General features: G+C 36.2%; 3 protein-coding genes across 5 annotated transcripts; 1 reads left to right on the plus strand and 2 right to left on the minus strand.

Moving 5' to 3' along the window:
* Positions 1 to 1,885: 1,885 nt before the first annotated feature.
* Positions 1,886 to 8,622, minus strand: LOC129796918 (homeobox protein extradenticle). Its single transcript, XM_055839054.1, has 7 exons — positions 8,399 to 8,622; positions 8,016 to 8,280; positions 5,600 to 5,746; positions 5,374 to 5,542; positions 4,935 to 5,045; positions 4,569 to 4,716; positions 1,886 to 4,288 (listed from the first exon to the last, which is right to left on the minus strand). The coding sequence occupies exons 2-7, from the start codon at positions 8,275 to 8,277 to the stop codon at positions 4,013 to 4,015; spliced, it is 1,113 nt and encodes a 370-aa protein (XP_055695029.1). The 5' UTR covers positions 8,278 to 8,280; positions 8,399 to 8,622; the 3' UTR covers positions 1,886 to 4,012.
* Positions 8,623 to 9,342: 720 nt separating this feature from the next.
* Positions 9,343 to 11,359, minus strand: LOC129796919 (pre-mRNA-splicing factor 38B). 2 transcript variants are annotated; one of them, XM_055839055.1, is made up of 6 exons: positions 11,182 to 11,359; positions 10,941 to 11,078; positions 10,737 to 10,861; positions 10,485 to 10,620; positions 10,234 to 10,340; positions 9,343 to 10,168 (listed from the first exon to the last, which is right to left on the minus strand). In XM_055839055.1, exons 1-6 carry the CDS (start codon positions 11,201 to 11,203, stop codon positions 9,680 to 9,682), a joined length of 1,017 nt encoding a protein of 338 aa, XP_055695030.1. In that variant the 5' UTR covers positions 11,204 to 11,359; the 3' UTR covers positions 9,343 to 9,679. The 2 variants fall into 2 exon arrangements, 1 of the variants encoding a protein (XP_055695030.1); XR_008751288.1 differs by having other exon boundaries at positions 10,153 to 10,168; positions 10,478 to 10,620; positions 11,182 to 11,350.
* A 429-nt stretch (positions 11,360 to 11,788) lies between these two features.
* Positions 11,789 to 15,317, plus strand: LOC129796920 (raf homolog serine/threonine-protein kinase Raf). Of its 2 annotated transcripts, XM_055839058.1 has the most exons (6): positions 11,807 to 12,281; positions 12,433 to 12,519; positions 12,593 to 12,796; positions 12,869 to 13,381; positions 13,454 to 14,362; positions 14,573 to 15,317. In XM_055839058.1, exons 1-6 carry the CDS (start codon positions 11,934 to 11,936, stop codon positions 14,618 to 14,620), a joined length of 2,109 nt encoding a protein of 702 aa, XP_055695033.1. In that variant the 5' UTR covers positions 11,807 to 11,933; the 3' UTR covers positions 14,621 to 15,317. The 2 variants fall into 2 exon arrangements, with proteins under 2 accessions (XP_055695031.1, XP_055695033.1); XM_055839056.1 differs by having other exon boundaries at positions 11,789 to 12,281; positions 13,454 to 15,317.
* Positions 15,318 to 15,687: the final 370 nt, after the last annotated feature.

Raw genomic sequence — 15,687 nt, forward strand, 5'->3', positions numbered from 1 at the left:
CTATGATGTACAAAATATGACTCCCATTTTATGATTTCTGCAAATTGCATCTTGTTTTTCAACATAAATGGGCGGAAGGTTTAAAAAAAATTATATGGTATCTAAAGCATAAGAGAATAATGATTTTTTAAGAGTAGAAGAAAACTCTCTCTGATTTTCCGCCCTTTAAATTTGTTTTTATCCCGTTCTGCATTAATTAGCAAAGCTCGTTATCTATGTATTATATGTGGAAGGGAATTTTTCACAAAGCGTTCTCGTTTTGTGAAAACCGTCCACTTGACTTTTTCCACACTCGAAGTGAAGAAGGGAAAATTCCGAGAGAATAATTTGAAATTAACTTTTGTTCAGTATAATTTAGCTACGAAAAAATAGATAAAGAAATACAAAGAATCCTTTATGCTAAATCCTAAAGAACACAAAATTGCGATTAAAATCTTAAGAATGCTGCTGTGCTATGAATCATTTAACCCTTTCGCAATCACATGAATCTATGAGATCTTTTATCACGATATTAAATCTCTAGATGCTTTCAGAGGATATTCTTCAATCAAACATCTTTTTTGGTCTCTTTTGCGTGACTTTAACGTATTTCTGTAATAGAATAAAAAAAATTTACAATAACTTAAATTCGAGAAAATAAAATGTTTCATATTTGGGTCAATATTATGACCAAATAAACGCGAAAGGGTTTACATGAAACATTCGCGCTGATATTTCATTGGGGTTTCAACAAGGTGTCTTTAAAACATTTTCCTTTAGAAAATACGTAATATTAAGATGCAGAAAGCCGACGGAAAAATTTTTTCCTGAAGGAAAATAATAAAGACATTCCCGGTTGTATTAGAAATTGTACTTACAATTTTATGAAAAATGTTTCAAAGAAACATTTTTAACTCTTTGTCGTCCAATGGGTTATTTGTACGCTGATCCAAACGTTACACAATTTATTTTTCAGAATCTTAATGAATTGAATTGTTTTCCCAAGTTAGAAATGCATTGAATTTACGCAAATGAGGCAAATGAAGACATTTTGACTGAAAAATTTTCCCTGAGAGCTTACATAGAATAAATTATATTATTAAAAAGACCTCATATGTATCTATGTATCTCCTGTGTTCATAGGAGGTCATTAAACAAAGAAAATTGAATAATCTCCTTTTCATCACGATCGGTTCAGTAGATTTTTTATGGAATTAAGAAATTGTTCAAAAAAAAAATTAAATAAATATTCTCAGAGATAAAAATTTAACCCTTTCGCATCCATTGGATCATGCGTACACACAAACGTGAAACATTTTATTTTCCCAAATTTTACTTAATTAATAGTTTTTCCCACTTAGAAATGCGTTAATTTTACGGAAATTAGGCCAAAGGGGCGTTCTGACTGAAAAATGTTTTCTTGGAGTATCCATCGATACAAGGAGCGCATGTTTCAATGTTTCACATGGACACGAAAGGGCTAATTACCTTTTGATTTCTTCAAAAATTCTTCTTTAAGCATCCAGTTACAACCAGAAACCCAGTCACATCCCGTTGCTCCTTTTTGCAATCCATATTCCTCTCCTTCAATGCCAGAATTATTAATTAAACAAAGCTTTGTTTCTATTTATTATTCACTTTATTAAGTACACATAAATTTTTAAATTGTTCAAATCGCTTTCGTATACATATATTTGTATAATTAAATTATTTTTTTTATTTTCAATTAAAAATTTAAAATGAATCTGAAGTATTTTCGAGATTACAATGAAATTTCTTTGTTGAAATATTTACCAAAGTCATCATTTCTTGCTTTTAAAATTGTCTCTCTACGAAAATTGATAATGAAATTTTTTAGAGATAAAATTCAGGACAATAATTTTCAACTACACCATGATAAAACGACATTTCTTTCTTATTTGTTCTGTATACATTTTTGAACACATTTTGTCGTACAAAATGTTTGAAAAATACACCAATTTTGGTGCTTTTAGTATACCTCTTGTCTGTGGGATAATTTCTTTTTTTTTTTTTTTAATAATTTTACTGCAAAATTCTTTCCAATTATGCCTCCATTAAGCACACAAAATAAACTATTAATTTTGATGGTGTTGGTATCTCTTCAATTTGAAATGTCGCTTTGAATTTTTGTCGTATACTGTGTTTTGGATATAACATGCATCATTTTTTTCATCAAAATATTGTCCGTATTTTTTGTTTTTAAATTTAATTTGTAATCATTAATCGTATATTTGACTATAGATATTTTTTTGTTAGATTTAGTAAGAAGTATAGTTTATAAATATTTTTTTTTATCAGCAAACAATTAGTAAGTACGTGTCATAATCATGTGAATCAGCATGAGATTCACAGAAAAATTAATTAAAACGTTACACAAAAAAAAAGAAATTATTTAATTTTTAACTCTTATTGCACCTCGCAAAATATTTCTTTTTTTTCACGGACAACTAGCATTTAATACACATTCTATTCTTACTACTTTTTTTCTTTAAATTAATTTTATGTAATTTTTATGATCTAATATAAAATATTCCTTACTTTTCTACTTTTCATCTCTTACACAATTTTCTTTTTTTATTTTTTTGCTTCCTTCTTTTACTTGAAATAGTAAACTTTTGTGCTAATTACTTTTCACATCTTTCTTGTAAGTTGTTTATTTTTTCTTCTTCTTGTATTTCTAAATAATATTTTTCTTCTCTACAGATTTTCCTTTCATTTAATGCACAATTTTGTATACTTTATTCAATTTTGCTATTAATTTATTACTTCAGCAGTATACTATTGTCGGAAGAACGCAAAGTTTTCTTTTCTTTTGTGAGCCAATAAAAAAAAATTTCATGATATTTTTGGATTCCCAAATATTGGGCTGATTCTGACAAAAATGTTCTTGTCTTTCTTTTAATTTAAAAGTTATCACAAGATTTTGACAGTTTGTATTTTTCTATTGTTCTATTGCCGTTCAGTAAGATTTCTTCTTTTAGAAAACTTTCTTTTAAGTTTCTATAAAAACGTTTAAAAGATATTTAAGCTTTTTGGTCTTAAAATCTTAACAGCACTAAAGAAATAAAATAAACTGTCAAAATCTTACAACCATCGAATTGCAAGGAAATAAAAGATTTTTGTCAGGATCGGCCCCATAATTCTTGTTTAAAGTTTTTATTGAACGACATTTTATGCATATGGCTGGTTCTGTTTTAATTAATTAATTTCATAATTTAAATTAATACATTGAAAATAAAAAAGGGAATCCAGGTAGTTTAATTAAATAAAAAAAAACTCCTAATTCTATGAATATTATTTTTACTGAAACGCTAATTTCACGTTTAAGTCAAATTTTAGTTTTTAAAAATTTCTTTTTTAAATGTATTTTCATTAAATACTTGTACCGTTAATTTAAAAGATATTTTCTTTCCTTATTAAATTACATTTTAAAAGTGAAATAAGATGTTTTTTTTTTACTTGTTAGTAATGGTATACATTTTTTCATATGTGTAGAATTTATTATAATATTTTTAGTCATTTTTTTTGTAAAATTTATCTTCCCACCAATTATTTTTCATTTGACAAAGTATCTTTGTCGATGAAAATGTAGGTTTTCTTTTTGTATACGTAACGCAAGAATTGAACAAAATAAAATATCCAACTATATGAAACAAATATAATAGCAATAGACAATCTTTCTAATTAAAAATCAACCCCTAAAGGATAATTAAAAAAAATTGTACGTATATCAATCATTGCTAAATAAACCTTCTCAATTTTTATTTCTTCACAATTTATTTGTTTGTTTTTAACCCATCAATAATAAGATCCCAAATAAACTATTCCAGCAGTTTATGCGTGAGACACATGAATTTCTCAAGTGTTTTTCCTTTATTTTACTTTTAAATTAACTCTATAATGTTACTAAACAAAATGTTTTTACGAATAAAACTAAAAATAAAGAACTTTTCGTCTCTCATGTTTATTTTAATTGAAATAAAAAAATTTCATGTTCTTATTAGAAATTTTCTCACGGACTTACATCTTGATGAATAATGGGATCATAGCCCATACTGCCATCGTAGGGCTGCTGGTGATCATAGCCCCCGGAATAGCCCATAGAATCCTGCGGTGGAGCTGGTGACATCATTGGTGTGGCTGTGCCACTTGGTGGGCCACCCATTGAGTAGGGTGAAGCTCCTGCTGCCTTCTTGGCTGCATAGAGATTGGCTTCCTCTTGGGCTTTGCCAATGTTTTTCTTGTAGCGAATTCGCTTATTGCCAAACCAATTGGACACTTGAGATACCTACAAAAGTTACGTCAAATCAATAATTTAGCAAAATTAATGGAATAATTCATCAATGGGTTTTCTTAAAAGACGGATTTTCGGTCTTAAGCTCGGCTAATTAAATTCTATTCAAGGCCAACGTTTCGGGCTATTTGAGTCCTTCCTCAGGGCATTCAATGGACAAAATTAACAACGACAAGAAATCACAAATCACTACATCCACAACACGGCTTGCTCTATCTCCTCTCATTGGTGGCCAATGTGTAATGCGTCATCAGATTCGTCAATCAGAACTCACCGTAATGCCACACTTTCGTGCCAGCTCCTCTTTTGCCTCCTCAGATGGATAGGGATTGCTCAGGTGGCTGTAGAAGTACTCATTGAGAATCTCTGAAGCTTGCTTGCTGAAATTGCGACGCTTCCGTCGTGCATCGAGGAATCGTGACCTAAAGAGATGCGATTCATTTACTTTTTCCGCTCAATTTCACTGATAACAACATTTTTTTGCATTTTGCTGAAAGGCTTTCATAACATTGATGACCTCTGACACTCTTATTTATCGCAAAACTTACAGAAAAGCAATAAATTTTATGCTGTTTTGTGTTCTTTTTTAGCTTCTTGAATTTCCAAAGAATAATCTACAAAAAAAGAAAGTTTTCATTACCTCAAAATCATTACAGCTTCACATGTTGACTGCTTTAGTTGCATCTGAATGGAACTGAACTTCTTATGAATGATCTGGACCATGCGTTCAATCTCCTTTGGGGTAATTGGCCTAAAAGGGGTTACAAAAAATGTATTAGTTAATGAGCAGAAAAGGAGCTTATCCATTCAGGAAATTATAAAACAGAATATGCAGAAGAAACATTCCATTTTCCACTGGGATCCGCTGGAAGAAAACGACAAAAACATCGAAGAAACATTAGCGCGAATGTTTCATACGATTAAAAAAAACGCAAGTGACGTCATTCCAGCTGATTTCAATAGAAAAGTGTAAAGTATGTCTGTTTTGTTTTTTTTTTCTGTATCTTTTCTCAATAGTAAAACATTAAATAAATATTTTTAAATGAAATGAAAAGTAAATATTTCAATAAATAGCCCACCTTGTGCGACTCTGCTCACGAAGGAGATTCATAACGTGCGTAGTGAATTCATTGCACGCTTGTTCGTACTTTTCCAATTCCTGATGATAAATCTGACGGATTTGCGCCAATTTAGCCCGATAGTCTGAGTGCTCGATGGCATTGTCCGAATTGATGCCTAGCGAGAGATCTGATACCAATTAACAGTGAGTGGATTACCTGATAAAACAAATTCATTTTGTTGTACCTTGACTCGCTGCTGCAGCACTGGCTGCTGCCCCGGCACCACCACCCTTCTCCGGTCCAGCCACCCCTTCGGCAATCAACATATTATCCAAACGCATCAATTGTGGATCTGGTGGCTCCTCTTCCTGCGTATTGCGAAGGGAGAGAACTGCAAAAGAAAACACGATGAGGGTAATTAATTGCAAACATAGCTCAATTGCTACGTCTTCACTCCTCACATTGCCGTGGAATTTCTTATGAAACTAAAAGAAGGCATTTTGCTTTCTTTTATCTCTTTTATGCTCATTTTATGGCCCATTTAATGTTCTTCCCTGGAATTGTTTGACTTTGTTTCACACTAAATGCGGTATATCACAAAGACAGTAGCTTTATGTTCGCACTTAATGGAGCTTTTATCATTGACTTCTGCATAGAATATTATGTAATTGTTTGTTTTCTTATTAGTACAAGGCATTAATCAACAATGCGTTATGACACCTTTGCATTTTTCCTTTTTTATTCTTACGCTCAATTGATTTAATTGAATCTCTGTTGTTATTAACCTCTGTTGTTGATTTTGAGTTGATAAAAAGAGCATACAAAAATTTTATTTTCACAACAGTCGAATAGAATCGGTTAAAGAACAACTTTTAGAACTTTTTACGCAAAATTTCATGAATTTTGATTGCGTATTAATTTTAATACACAAGTTTGAGGTCAAACTATGAAAATTCCAAAGCATTCTTGAGCTTCTTGAACCTGAAATAATAATTTCCTTCTTGAGAGCTTATTAAATTAATAAAATCACATCAAACTAAAAGCGAAAACTGACAGAAAACAACGATTACTTCATCCCTCAAAATTTTCTATAGAAAAAAAAAACTCAATTTAGTCTCTCAGACAAACTCTAGTTGTAATAAAATAATGAAATAGCAGCCACTTTCACCCCTTGGGGGATTTCTTAACATACATATACGATGTGTTTTTCTCTCTCATCCAAAATGAGGAGCTGACTTGAGAAAAGAAGTCAAAAAACCACCACCAAACCCCCAAAGGAACAAAAAATTTAGGGAAGGGGGTTAATTTCATATTCCATTCACATACCGACAAAATATTTTTCCTTCGGTTGAGCCACATTTTAGTGTACTCACTGTGGTTGATTTTCTTTCACCACACACACACACGCCAGCCATCCCCAATAGCTCCAGCATCACCCCCGCCCCCTTCCCCTTGCATAGTTTATTGGCCAAGTGTGACCACTAAATTAAATGATTTTTTCTACTTGAAGGGAAAAATTTGTGAATTTTCTTTGCACATTTCATTTCTTCATCTTCCGCATCATTTACGTGATTCTCCGGATTGGATTTGTGAGATGGTAAGGAGAGGAGAAGAACTATGATGACAAAAAAAAGAAACCACAAACTGAAATTCATGAATTTCTTGCATGCAGACAGAATTTTGCTGCGCACAGACTTAATGCGATTTACGAGACAAACTCACAGTTGGGATTCTCAGTTGAGTTTCCATAAAAAGGTAAAAGAAGTTGATGAAGAGAAGAAAAAATATATACATATATGAATGACCTTTGCGGCATTTCTTGTGTGAATACGAGAAAATGTATGCAGAAAAAAGGTGAGGCAGTAATCTTTATTTAAATGATTTTTGAGGTCGTTTTAGTTTTTTTTTAATTCAAGTGTTTTTGTTAAAATAATTAAAATTTATTTGATCAGATATTTTTTAAATTACAGTGATTGAATTGTCATTGCTTTCAATAATTTCAGTTCAATGACCTTTCTTATTGAGAAGGTTGGTTTGTGGGGAATCTTTCATAAAGAGATTAATTACAGGGAGTGCTCCAGATAACGTCTTTTGTTATTTTTTACATTCAATTATTGGAATCTATATGATTTCTAGCTAATCAATGGCCGTTATTAGCCCCAATCTATCGATTTAAGTAAATTTTCTCTTTTCTAGCTCCTCAAAAAACTTCCAGAATCGACTCAAAGTGATAAGCGAAAGGAACGTTATGTGGAGCATCACTGTATATAAAAGCAATCGAGATAAATTAGGGGAAACTGGTGCAAATAAAAAGTTTTTTGGGAAATTATTTTTCCTGGATCATGTGAAAATCTTTGTTTTTCCAGGAAAACTATCTAATTGCAAATTTTCCACCCTAGAACCTTGACTCGGATAATTAAAAAAAAAAACAATTCCACCTTCATCTATTTACCCCAGTTACCCCTAAATCACTTCCCCAAAGATTTGCCTCTCTTTGGAAGCCTTAATCAAGTACTCTAATGATACAAATCTTCATGAAAAATCTATCTTATCAACCAAGATTAGTCTAAGATTCAAAAACTGGTCAAATCTGGTGCTCAATTGGCACCACAGGCTCCAAGAAATTGTGTCTGTGTGTGGGATGAGAAGCAGAAACTCACCAGTTTTCTCTTTAATTTCGCACAACACGGAAAATAGGGCCGGCTTCATTCGGTGGCAATTGAGGGTATGCTTCCGGGCTTGAGCCTCATCCAGAGATTGATCCGTGATGTTCATAATTTGCTGCAGAATCTCCCCGATGTCCTGTTTGCGCACCTCATTCTCACCACCCGTTTGGCTGCCATCGCCCTGCATGCCACCGTACCCCTGAGGCCCCATTAGCCCTGCACCAGCATGGGCCATCATCCTATTGGGATCTTCCATTGCCTATGGGAAAGAGTAAAACAGAAACCATCAAGATTTGCCCGCGAAAGAGCGGAGATTTCGTTGCACGGAGAGGGTGCACCCCGCTCGGCAACAATGAAAAGAAGAAAGGGCTACGCACCTACGGCACCAAGATTGTATACACAGATTTGCACGTCTTTTTCACCCCTTTCTCGTATACTGTTGCTCCAATTTACACCACTTTACCCTTAATCACAACCTCCACGGCCGTGCGGTCGGCTAAAAAGTTAACAAAATGTATTTACAGTCACTAAAAACACGGAAAATATAAAACTCCAAAAAATTTTTGTGCAAATGGCGTGCCTTCAAAGTGTTGACATGTCTGGAGAGGCCATCTATTGGTAAACAATTCAAACACCAACTGTGTCCAGAATAACTTCCGCGGACTGTCGTATGATTTTTCCTACTACTTTCCACTGACATTTTCATTTTTATCAATTTTCTTGCGTTTTCCGGTGAATTTTCTGGGTAAATTAGATTTTCCGGGTGCGGGTGGCGGTGCCGCGTTCATTGGCGGCGGAAAAACGGAAAGTTCAGAAAAATTAAATCTGGGAAAAAAAGTCGTGTAAAAAATCGAAAACTGCCGGCGGCTTTTCTACCCCGAATTAACTCCCCGAAAACCCCCAAACCCCATGGATAACACGTACCCCGCCCCCATGAACCCCACTGCAGCAGTAAAAGCCGAAAAATTGCTTCAGAGCGGAGAAAATTGAATTTTCCCGCAGCCGCCATTGGTTTGGCGCAGTACACCCAAAAATACGTGAAAATGGTAAAAATCGCATTTTCTACTCGGAACAAAAATCTAGAAAAGCTCCGAAAAACACAAAGAAACCGGAAAAGTGAGAAAATTGACTCTAAAGTGGAAAATCATGATATTTTTTTGGCGAAAAATTGAAATCATCCAACTGCGATGTTTTCCCTTGAATTTGAAATTTCCGTTAGATAATTCTGGAATCATTTCCAGGAAAAAGAAACCAAAAACTCCCCGGAAATGTGTTTTGAAGCTCCCAAGGAGCTTCCAGACGTGACAAAAAATTCATAAAATTTCAGTTGAAGATGTTTTTTTTATTATCAAAAACTCCCGATATACAATTCTCTCTATATGCAAGCGGAAACTTAACATTTCAGACTGAAAACTCCTTCTTATCATCATCCTGAGCTAATTAGAAATATTCCATCACGTGTGCAGGCTGTACTGTGAGAGAGGTAGAGGAGAAGAGAGAGCCTGCACACCAGAGCCTAAGCTAATCCGGACAAAACTGTGTGTTGTATATAATTTTTTACAATATTCTTATAAATTCAATGCATTATTCCTTCAACTAAAGAGAAAAATTCAATAAAATTAAATGAAAAGTTAAGTCATTCGGGAATAGAGTCCTTCCTATCGGTACCTCCTGTCCCCTCTGTCGCGATCACTGCGATGCCTCTTCTGACTACTACGGTAGCGCTCTGCACTGCGGCTCCTGTCCCGTTCACGTTCACGATACCGATCACGGCTGGATGTTGCTTCCCTATCGCGGTACTTTTCCTTCTCTTTCGATCTCGATCTCTCCCGTTCGCGCTCCCGGTCATCGTGCTTCCTCCGGTGAGACGATGATTCCCTGTCGCGATTCTGAGGCTCCTCCCGGCGCCTGTGGTGCTCCCCTCCTCGTTCACCACGCTCAGGACGCTCGTATCTCTCTCCACCAGCAGCAGTGCTATTGTTACCCGTAAATCGTACCGGCTGGAGAGTGATCCCGTAGTCCTGGGCGTATTCATTCAGTTTCGACTCAATCTGCTTCTGAATGGGCACGGGAATTCGCGGAAAGAGCGTCGAGAACCAATCCAATTTCGTCAGCCACTGCACTAGCATTTGTCCAATGCTAATTACCTGATAAGGAAAATTAAATGGTTGAAGAAGAATATATTTAAACAGAAAATAGTGTTTGAATTTACCTGACCCCCTCCTGCTTTCACGTCAATCTCCTCTTCATCCTGCAAATACTGCTCGTACCAATCGAAGAGATCACCCGGGGGCTGTGTGTACCGGATGTACATGAAACCTAGACGGGTGAATAGAGAATTTTAGCAGAAATTCTGGCCATGAGGACTTACAGAAAATTTCTCGATCCGGGAAATGGGATGAGGAGGTTTTAAGAAGAATTTCGAAAAGTCCAATCTGCCTTCTGAATGAACTTACCACCTACCTAGTGCCCGTATGTAGGGTGAGTCTGTATGGGTCAGTAGTCCATTCACCTGTTTCCGCGTCAATTTCAGTGTGTAGAGTTTGTAAAGTAGGCAAAAGGCTGAAGAAACTATGCCACCAGCTCCCACGCCGCGCACCTGATAAGCCCGGACATTAATTTATGCAGAAAAAATAATTAATTAGCTGAATAAAATCCACGTGCTTGTGTTTATTGTTGAGGTCATCAAGTGTGGGTGATTTAAACATTACCTACCCCGCCACACATTCCAGTCTGCCCAGCTGTCTTGCGGGAACCTTTCTCCCACGGTTCCAGGTGTTTAACTTGATAAAATATTTCGTCCACCACCTCATGATAAGTCTTCAATTTAAACAAGGTCACTAAAAAAGAATTTCCGGAAAGGTAGAATTTTATCAGAACAACTGTAAACGTTTCCTGAAAGGTCATTCATGACGTTACCTTTGAAGTAGCTGGAGCTCTGGATGTTGGCAAGGATGAGTGGATTGAGGTTCATGCTGGATTCATTTCCCCACAGCGGCAGAACATTGTGGAACTTGCCAATCTTCTTGTGGGGTCCACCCTGATCAGCTGAAGCGTCTGGAATGGATGAAATGAGATTGGGATAGAATGGAAAGAGAGCATGAAATTGCAAAAGTCAAACTAAGATGGGCTTATGCTGCTAAATCAGCATGATTTTCACCTTCACTATTTGCATAATCCATTGCTGAGTCCTTCCCCAAGACGGATGAGATGTTTTTGTGGCCAAAACTATGAGATTTTTGAAGCCAAAAATGTTTTTTTTTAAGTAAATTGATTTTCACTTATATTTATACAAAGTCCATTCGAGTATCTGGAATATTAGAATATGTGTATTGGAATACCATTGGAAAGTTTGGAAGTTTTATTGGAAATGGGACGCGTTCCCCTTAAAGCATGATCCAAGACGTTGTCACCATTTTCCCACGACATTTCCTTTTCATTCTTTTATGTGAAAATTGTATTTTTCCTATTTTCTTTGATTTTTTATAATAAAAATTTATTAGTTTGTATCACGAATGTTCTTGTGACGTTTTTTGCATGCTCGTGATGTCCCTGTGTTTTCAAATGAGTAAAAAAAATTGATAAAGGATTAAAAGAATTTTTTTATTACAAAATAATCATTATAAATTAAAAACAATTTCTTTAAAAAAAATTCCAAAGAGTTTCTTTTTTATAAACACAAATTAATTAATAAAAAAAACTAAAAAATAAAGTCACGGTACGTTTTATAAAAATGTCTCACCAAACGTCCCACAGACTTCATTTCACATGGACATCCACAGAAATGTCATAAGATTCTCGTACAACCTTAGGAAAAAGTTGTGAGAGAGAGAAAAAAAAGTCAATCAAAAAGTTTTCCTTCGGCAAAAATGATAAATCGCAAGAAAATTGCAGCAAAATAGCGTTTTTCCAATGAGTAGTGAGTGTAGTGAGAAACCCAATGGCAATACGATACCAACGCTGCTCTTCACCGACAAAATGAGTGATGAAGCACAGTGGGATCTGGCGGACATGGAGCTGGACCTGCGGAACATTCGGTCCGTGATTCATGTGACACGGCAGAATATCGATGCGCTGAATGCAAAGTTCGCCAATCTCCAGGAGCCACCGCCGATGTACCTCAAGGAGTACCAAGAATTGGCCTCCAAGTTGCACGAGCTGCGCGACAAGGAGCTCGAGATAATCGAGAAGTTGCAGCAGCAAAGTGACTACGCCACAAGCACAGTTGAGCCTACGGAACCACCTGATCCTGATACAGAGGTACGCACGTTTGTGCTTGCTGCATTTGTTGCCCCCAAGGTCCAATGCGGGGGGCGTCGGATGGGGGAAGTGGGGTGATGAAAAGTAGCGCCCTTGGTGTGTGCGCCTTTGTCCTTGAAATTGAACCCTCTGTTTTCCTTCTTTTTTGCAGACTGAAAGTAATTGTAGTACATTGACAAAACAGCCAAAGTTTGTGCTCAGAGCCCACTTGCCCAATCAACAGAGGACATCCGTACAGGTTTGTGATTCATACAAGTTTCCCTCATCCTCCACGACACACGTCAAAAAACCTCCTTTTAAATTAATTGTAGGTGACTCCGGGAATTCGCCTTCGGGATGCCCTGTCGAAGGCGCTCAAACGTCGCAATCTTACCTGCGACATGTGCGAGGTGACTACACAGCTGGGTGGCTCCCAACCCATACCCTGGGACACTGATATAAGCTGCATTCAGGCCGAAGAAGTTTATGTGAAAGTGCTGGATAAGTTTCCCGTAATGTCTCAAATATCCCATCAAGTAAGTTTTTCTTGAACTCTTGCAAAATACAAAATTTTACACAATTCCCTCAATTTTTCTCTTTCTTTCCAGTTTATGCGCAAAACTTTCTTCTCCCTGGCATTTTGTGAATGCTGCCGACGTCTCCTCTTCACCGGTTTCTACTGCAATCAATGCAACTTTCGGTTTCATCAGCGCTGCGCCGACAAAGTGCCACGACTCTGCAACAAAATTGACGTGGAGAGCTACTATCAATTTCTGCTGGAGCAGAACCCCGACAATTGCGCTGGGATCCTCAAGACGGGTGGCTTTGTGCCCTACCAATCGCGGCATGTGCATCCGCGCTCCCTCAATCAGCAGGATCGCTCCAATTCGGCCCCAAATGTCTGCATTAATAGCGTTAAAACCCTCTCGGAACACCAACGGATGCTGGCACAGCAGGCACGTGGGGCCCTGCAGAATCAGGGACAGGAGCATTCGCAATCAACGCAGGCATCGCCCACGAATACGCTGAAGCATATGAAGAGACCCCGTGCCAGGTCAGCGGATGAAAGCAATAAAAATCTCCTCTCACCCAGGGATCCAAAGCCAACTGAAGAGAATTGGGTAAGTTCTGCTTCGTTTTCTGTCTCATTCAGGCAAATTTTAAAATTTTCTATCATTTTTTTTTCCTTTTAGAATATTCAAGCTGTTGAGATTCTAATTGGTCGTCGAATTGGATCTGGGTCATTTGGGACTGTGTACAAGGCCCACTGGCATGGGCCAGTGGCTGTGAAGACGCTAAATGTGAAGACCCCAAGCCCGGCGCAATTGCAGGCGTTCAAGAATGAGGTGGCGATGCTCAAGAAGACCCGCCATTGCAACATTCTTCTCTTTATGGGTTGCGTGAGTGAACCATCGCTGGCCATTGTGACACAATGGTGCGAGGGTAGTAGCCTGTACAAGCACATCCATGTCAATGAGACGAAATTCAAGCTGAACACACTGATAGACATTGGCCGGCAAGTGGCACAGGGAATGGATTATTTGCACGCAAAGAATATCATTCATCGTGATCTCAAGTCAAATAATATTTTCCTTCATGAGGATCTCTCGGTGAAGATTGGGGATTTTGGCCTGGCAACAGCCAAGATGCGTTGGTCGGGTGAGAAGCAGGCAAATCAGCCGACCGGGAGTATCCTGTGGATGGCCCCTGAGGTCATTCGCATTGAGGATTCCAATCCCTACTCGTTCCAGAGTGATGTCTATGCTTTTGGGATTGTCATGTATGAGCTACTGGGGGAACAGCTGCCCTATTCGCACATCAACAACAAAGATCAGATTTTGTACATGGTGGGCAGGGGGCTACTCAGGCCGGATATGAGCAAAGTACGCTCAGACTGTCCGCAGGCGTTGAAGCGTCTCGCGGAGGACTGCATAAAGTTCGACAGGGATGAGAGGCCACTCTTTCGGCTGATCCTCAACATGCTGGAGAATATGCTGAGAACATTGCCAAAGATTCATCGTAGTGCCAGTGAGCCCAATATGACACAGACACAGCTCCAGAGCGATGATTTCCTCTACATGTGCTCCAGCCCAAAGACGCCGGTAAACTTTAGTAATTTTCAGTTTTACAATGGTGCCGCCAATATATAGCAATTTTTCATTATCATCATTCTCTTCTTTTTCATTTACTAATTTTCTTTTCAAATCTATTTTATTTTTTTAAGTTAGTTTATTTTTTGTCTGGACGATATTCGTCCAAATATTTTTTTTTTTCATTTTCTTTTAAGTTTTTTTTTTATTTTTCTATTATAGCATAATAGGCCTAATTTTTATTTATTATCTCTTTCCTTCTTTTCTTAATAAATCCTTTAGTAATTTGGCTAAAGATTTTCTTTTAAAAAAAATGTTAATTTCAATAAAAAAAATAATAATAATAAATCTCTAAAAATTATACAGTTATGATGAATATAAAATGCAAGATTAATGTTAGTCCATACATTAGTGACTACAACATACAACAACAACTTACAATGATGATGAAAGTGTGAAGAAATAAATGGATTAAAAGGGTATAGGAACATGGTATAAAAAAAAGTGTAAATAACGAAGAATAATGAAAAGTAAGAAAAATAATTAAAAATGGAATGTTTGAGCTAGTCAGAAAACCTCATTTTTCCCCTCCTTTACAGTAAAATTTAAAAAAAATAAAGAAAGTAAAAAAGAATGAAAAGGTAACTAAAATAAAAAAATTAAATAAATAATTAATTATATAAAAAAGTGACATTGAATCAGCAATTAAAACATTCCTCTTTACCAAAATTCTGTGTAAATATATAGCACTTGAGAAAAAAATTAAAAAAAAAACGGTCTTTGGAAAGGCGAGGTGAGGAGACATCAAATCACGTATGGAGAAGTGATTAGGTATATTAAATAAGATGCAAATAAGAAATTCTTCTATGTTCTTTCACTATCCTCTTGGAGAAAAAAATAAATAAATAAAAAATAAAACAAGTATAAATTGTAAAAAGAGATGTATTTAAATAAAATTGTAAAATTATCTCTCTTTTCTTTTCTTTTTATTGGAATTTTGCTCCCCATTTTGTGAGATTATATTGTCTCTTTGATTGAGTGTTGCGTGGAGGGTGGCGAAGGATAATTTGGGAAACAATACACCTGCTCCTTTCCATTGAAGATAATCAACTTGAAGTGGATTGCAAGGAAAGCAGCAAATACTTGAGAATTTAATGTAACTTTAGGTAAATTGAATTATCGATAATTTTGTGGGAGGAATAATTAATTATTTTGAGGATTTTGAGTTAAAATTCCTTAGAAACTACCGGTAAGTAGCGTTATTCTGCAACTTATTATTGTTAGTTAATTCCGTTAATTCGGTTTAAAATATTGGTAAATATTGGTGACGGAAAAAC

Source organism: Lutzomyia longipalpis, chromosome 1 (assembly GCF_024334085.1).
Source record: "Lutzomyia longipalpis isolate SR_M1_2022 chromosome 1, ASM2433408v1".
Lineage (NCBI taxonomy): Eukaryota > Metazoa > Arthropoda > Insecta > Diptera > Psychodidae > Lutzomyia > Lutzomyia longipalpis.

What these genes read in the sequence shown, in the direction of transcription:
- LOC129796918 (XM_055839054.1), bottom strand. Translation starts at nt 8,277, where the DNA reads ATGGAAGATCCCAATAGGATGATGGCCCATGCTGGTGCAGGGCTAATG. An exon ending in CGAAATTAAAGAGAAAACTG is followed by an intron (nt 5,747 to 8,015) that starts GTGAGTTTCTGC and finishes TTTCTTTTGCAG; the next exon opens with TTCTCTCCCTTCGCAATACG. An exon ending in GAAGCTGTAATGATTTTGAG is followed by an intron (nt 4,717 to 4,934) that starts GTAATGAAAACT and finishes GCATCTCTTTAG; the next exon opens with GTCACGATTCCTCGATGCAC.
- LOC129796919 (XM_055839055.1), bottom strand. Translation starts at nt 11,203, where the DNA reads ATGGATTATGCAAATAGTGAAG. An exon ending in AGACTGGAATGTGTGGCGGG is followed by an intron (nt 10,621 to 10,736) that starts GTAGGTAATGTT and finishes CGGGCTTATCAG; the next exon opens with GTGCGCGGCGTGGGAGCTGG. An exon ending in TGAAAGCAGGAGGGGGTCAG is followed by an intron (nt 10,169 to 10,233) that starts GTAAATTCAAAC and finishes TTTCCTTATCAG; the next exon opens with GTAATTAGCATTGGACAAAT.
- LOC129796920 (XM_055839056.1), top strand. Translation starts at nt 11,934, where the DNA reads ATGAGTAGTGAGTGTAGTGAGAAACCCAATGGCAATACGATACCAACG. An exon ending in CACCTGATCCTGATACAGAG is followed by an intron (nt 12,282 to 12,432) that starts GTACGCACGTTT and finishes TCTTTTTTGCAG; the next exon opens with ACTGAAAGTAATTGTAGTAC. An exon ending in TGTCTCAAATATCCCATCAA is followed by an intron (nt 12,797 to 12,868) that starts GTAAGTTTTTCT and finishes CTTTCTTTCCAG; the next exon opens with TTTATGCGCAAAACTTTCTT.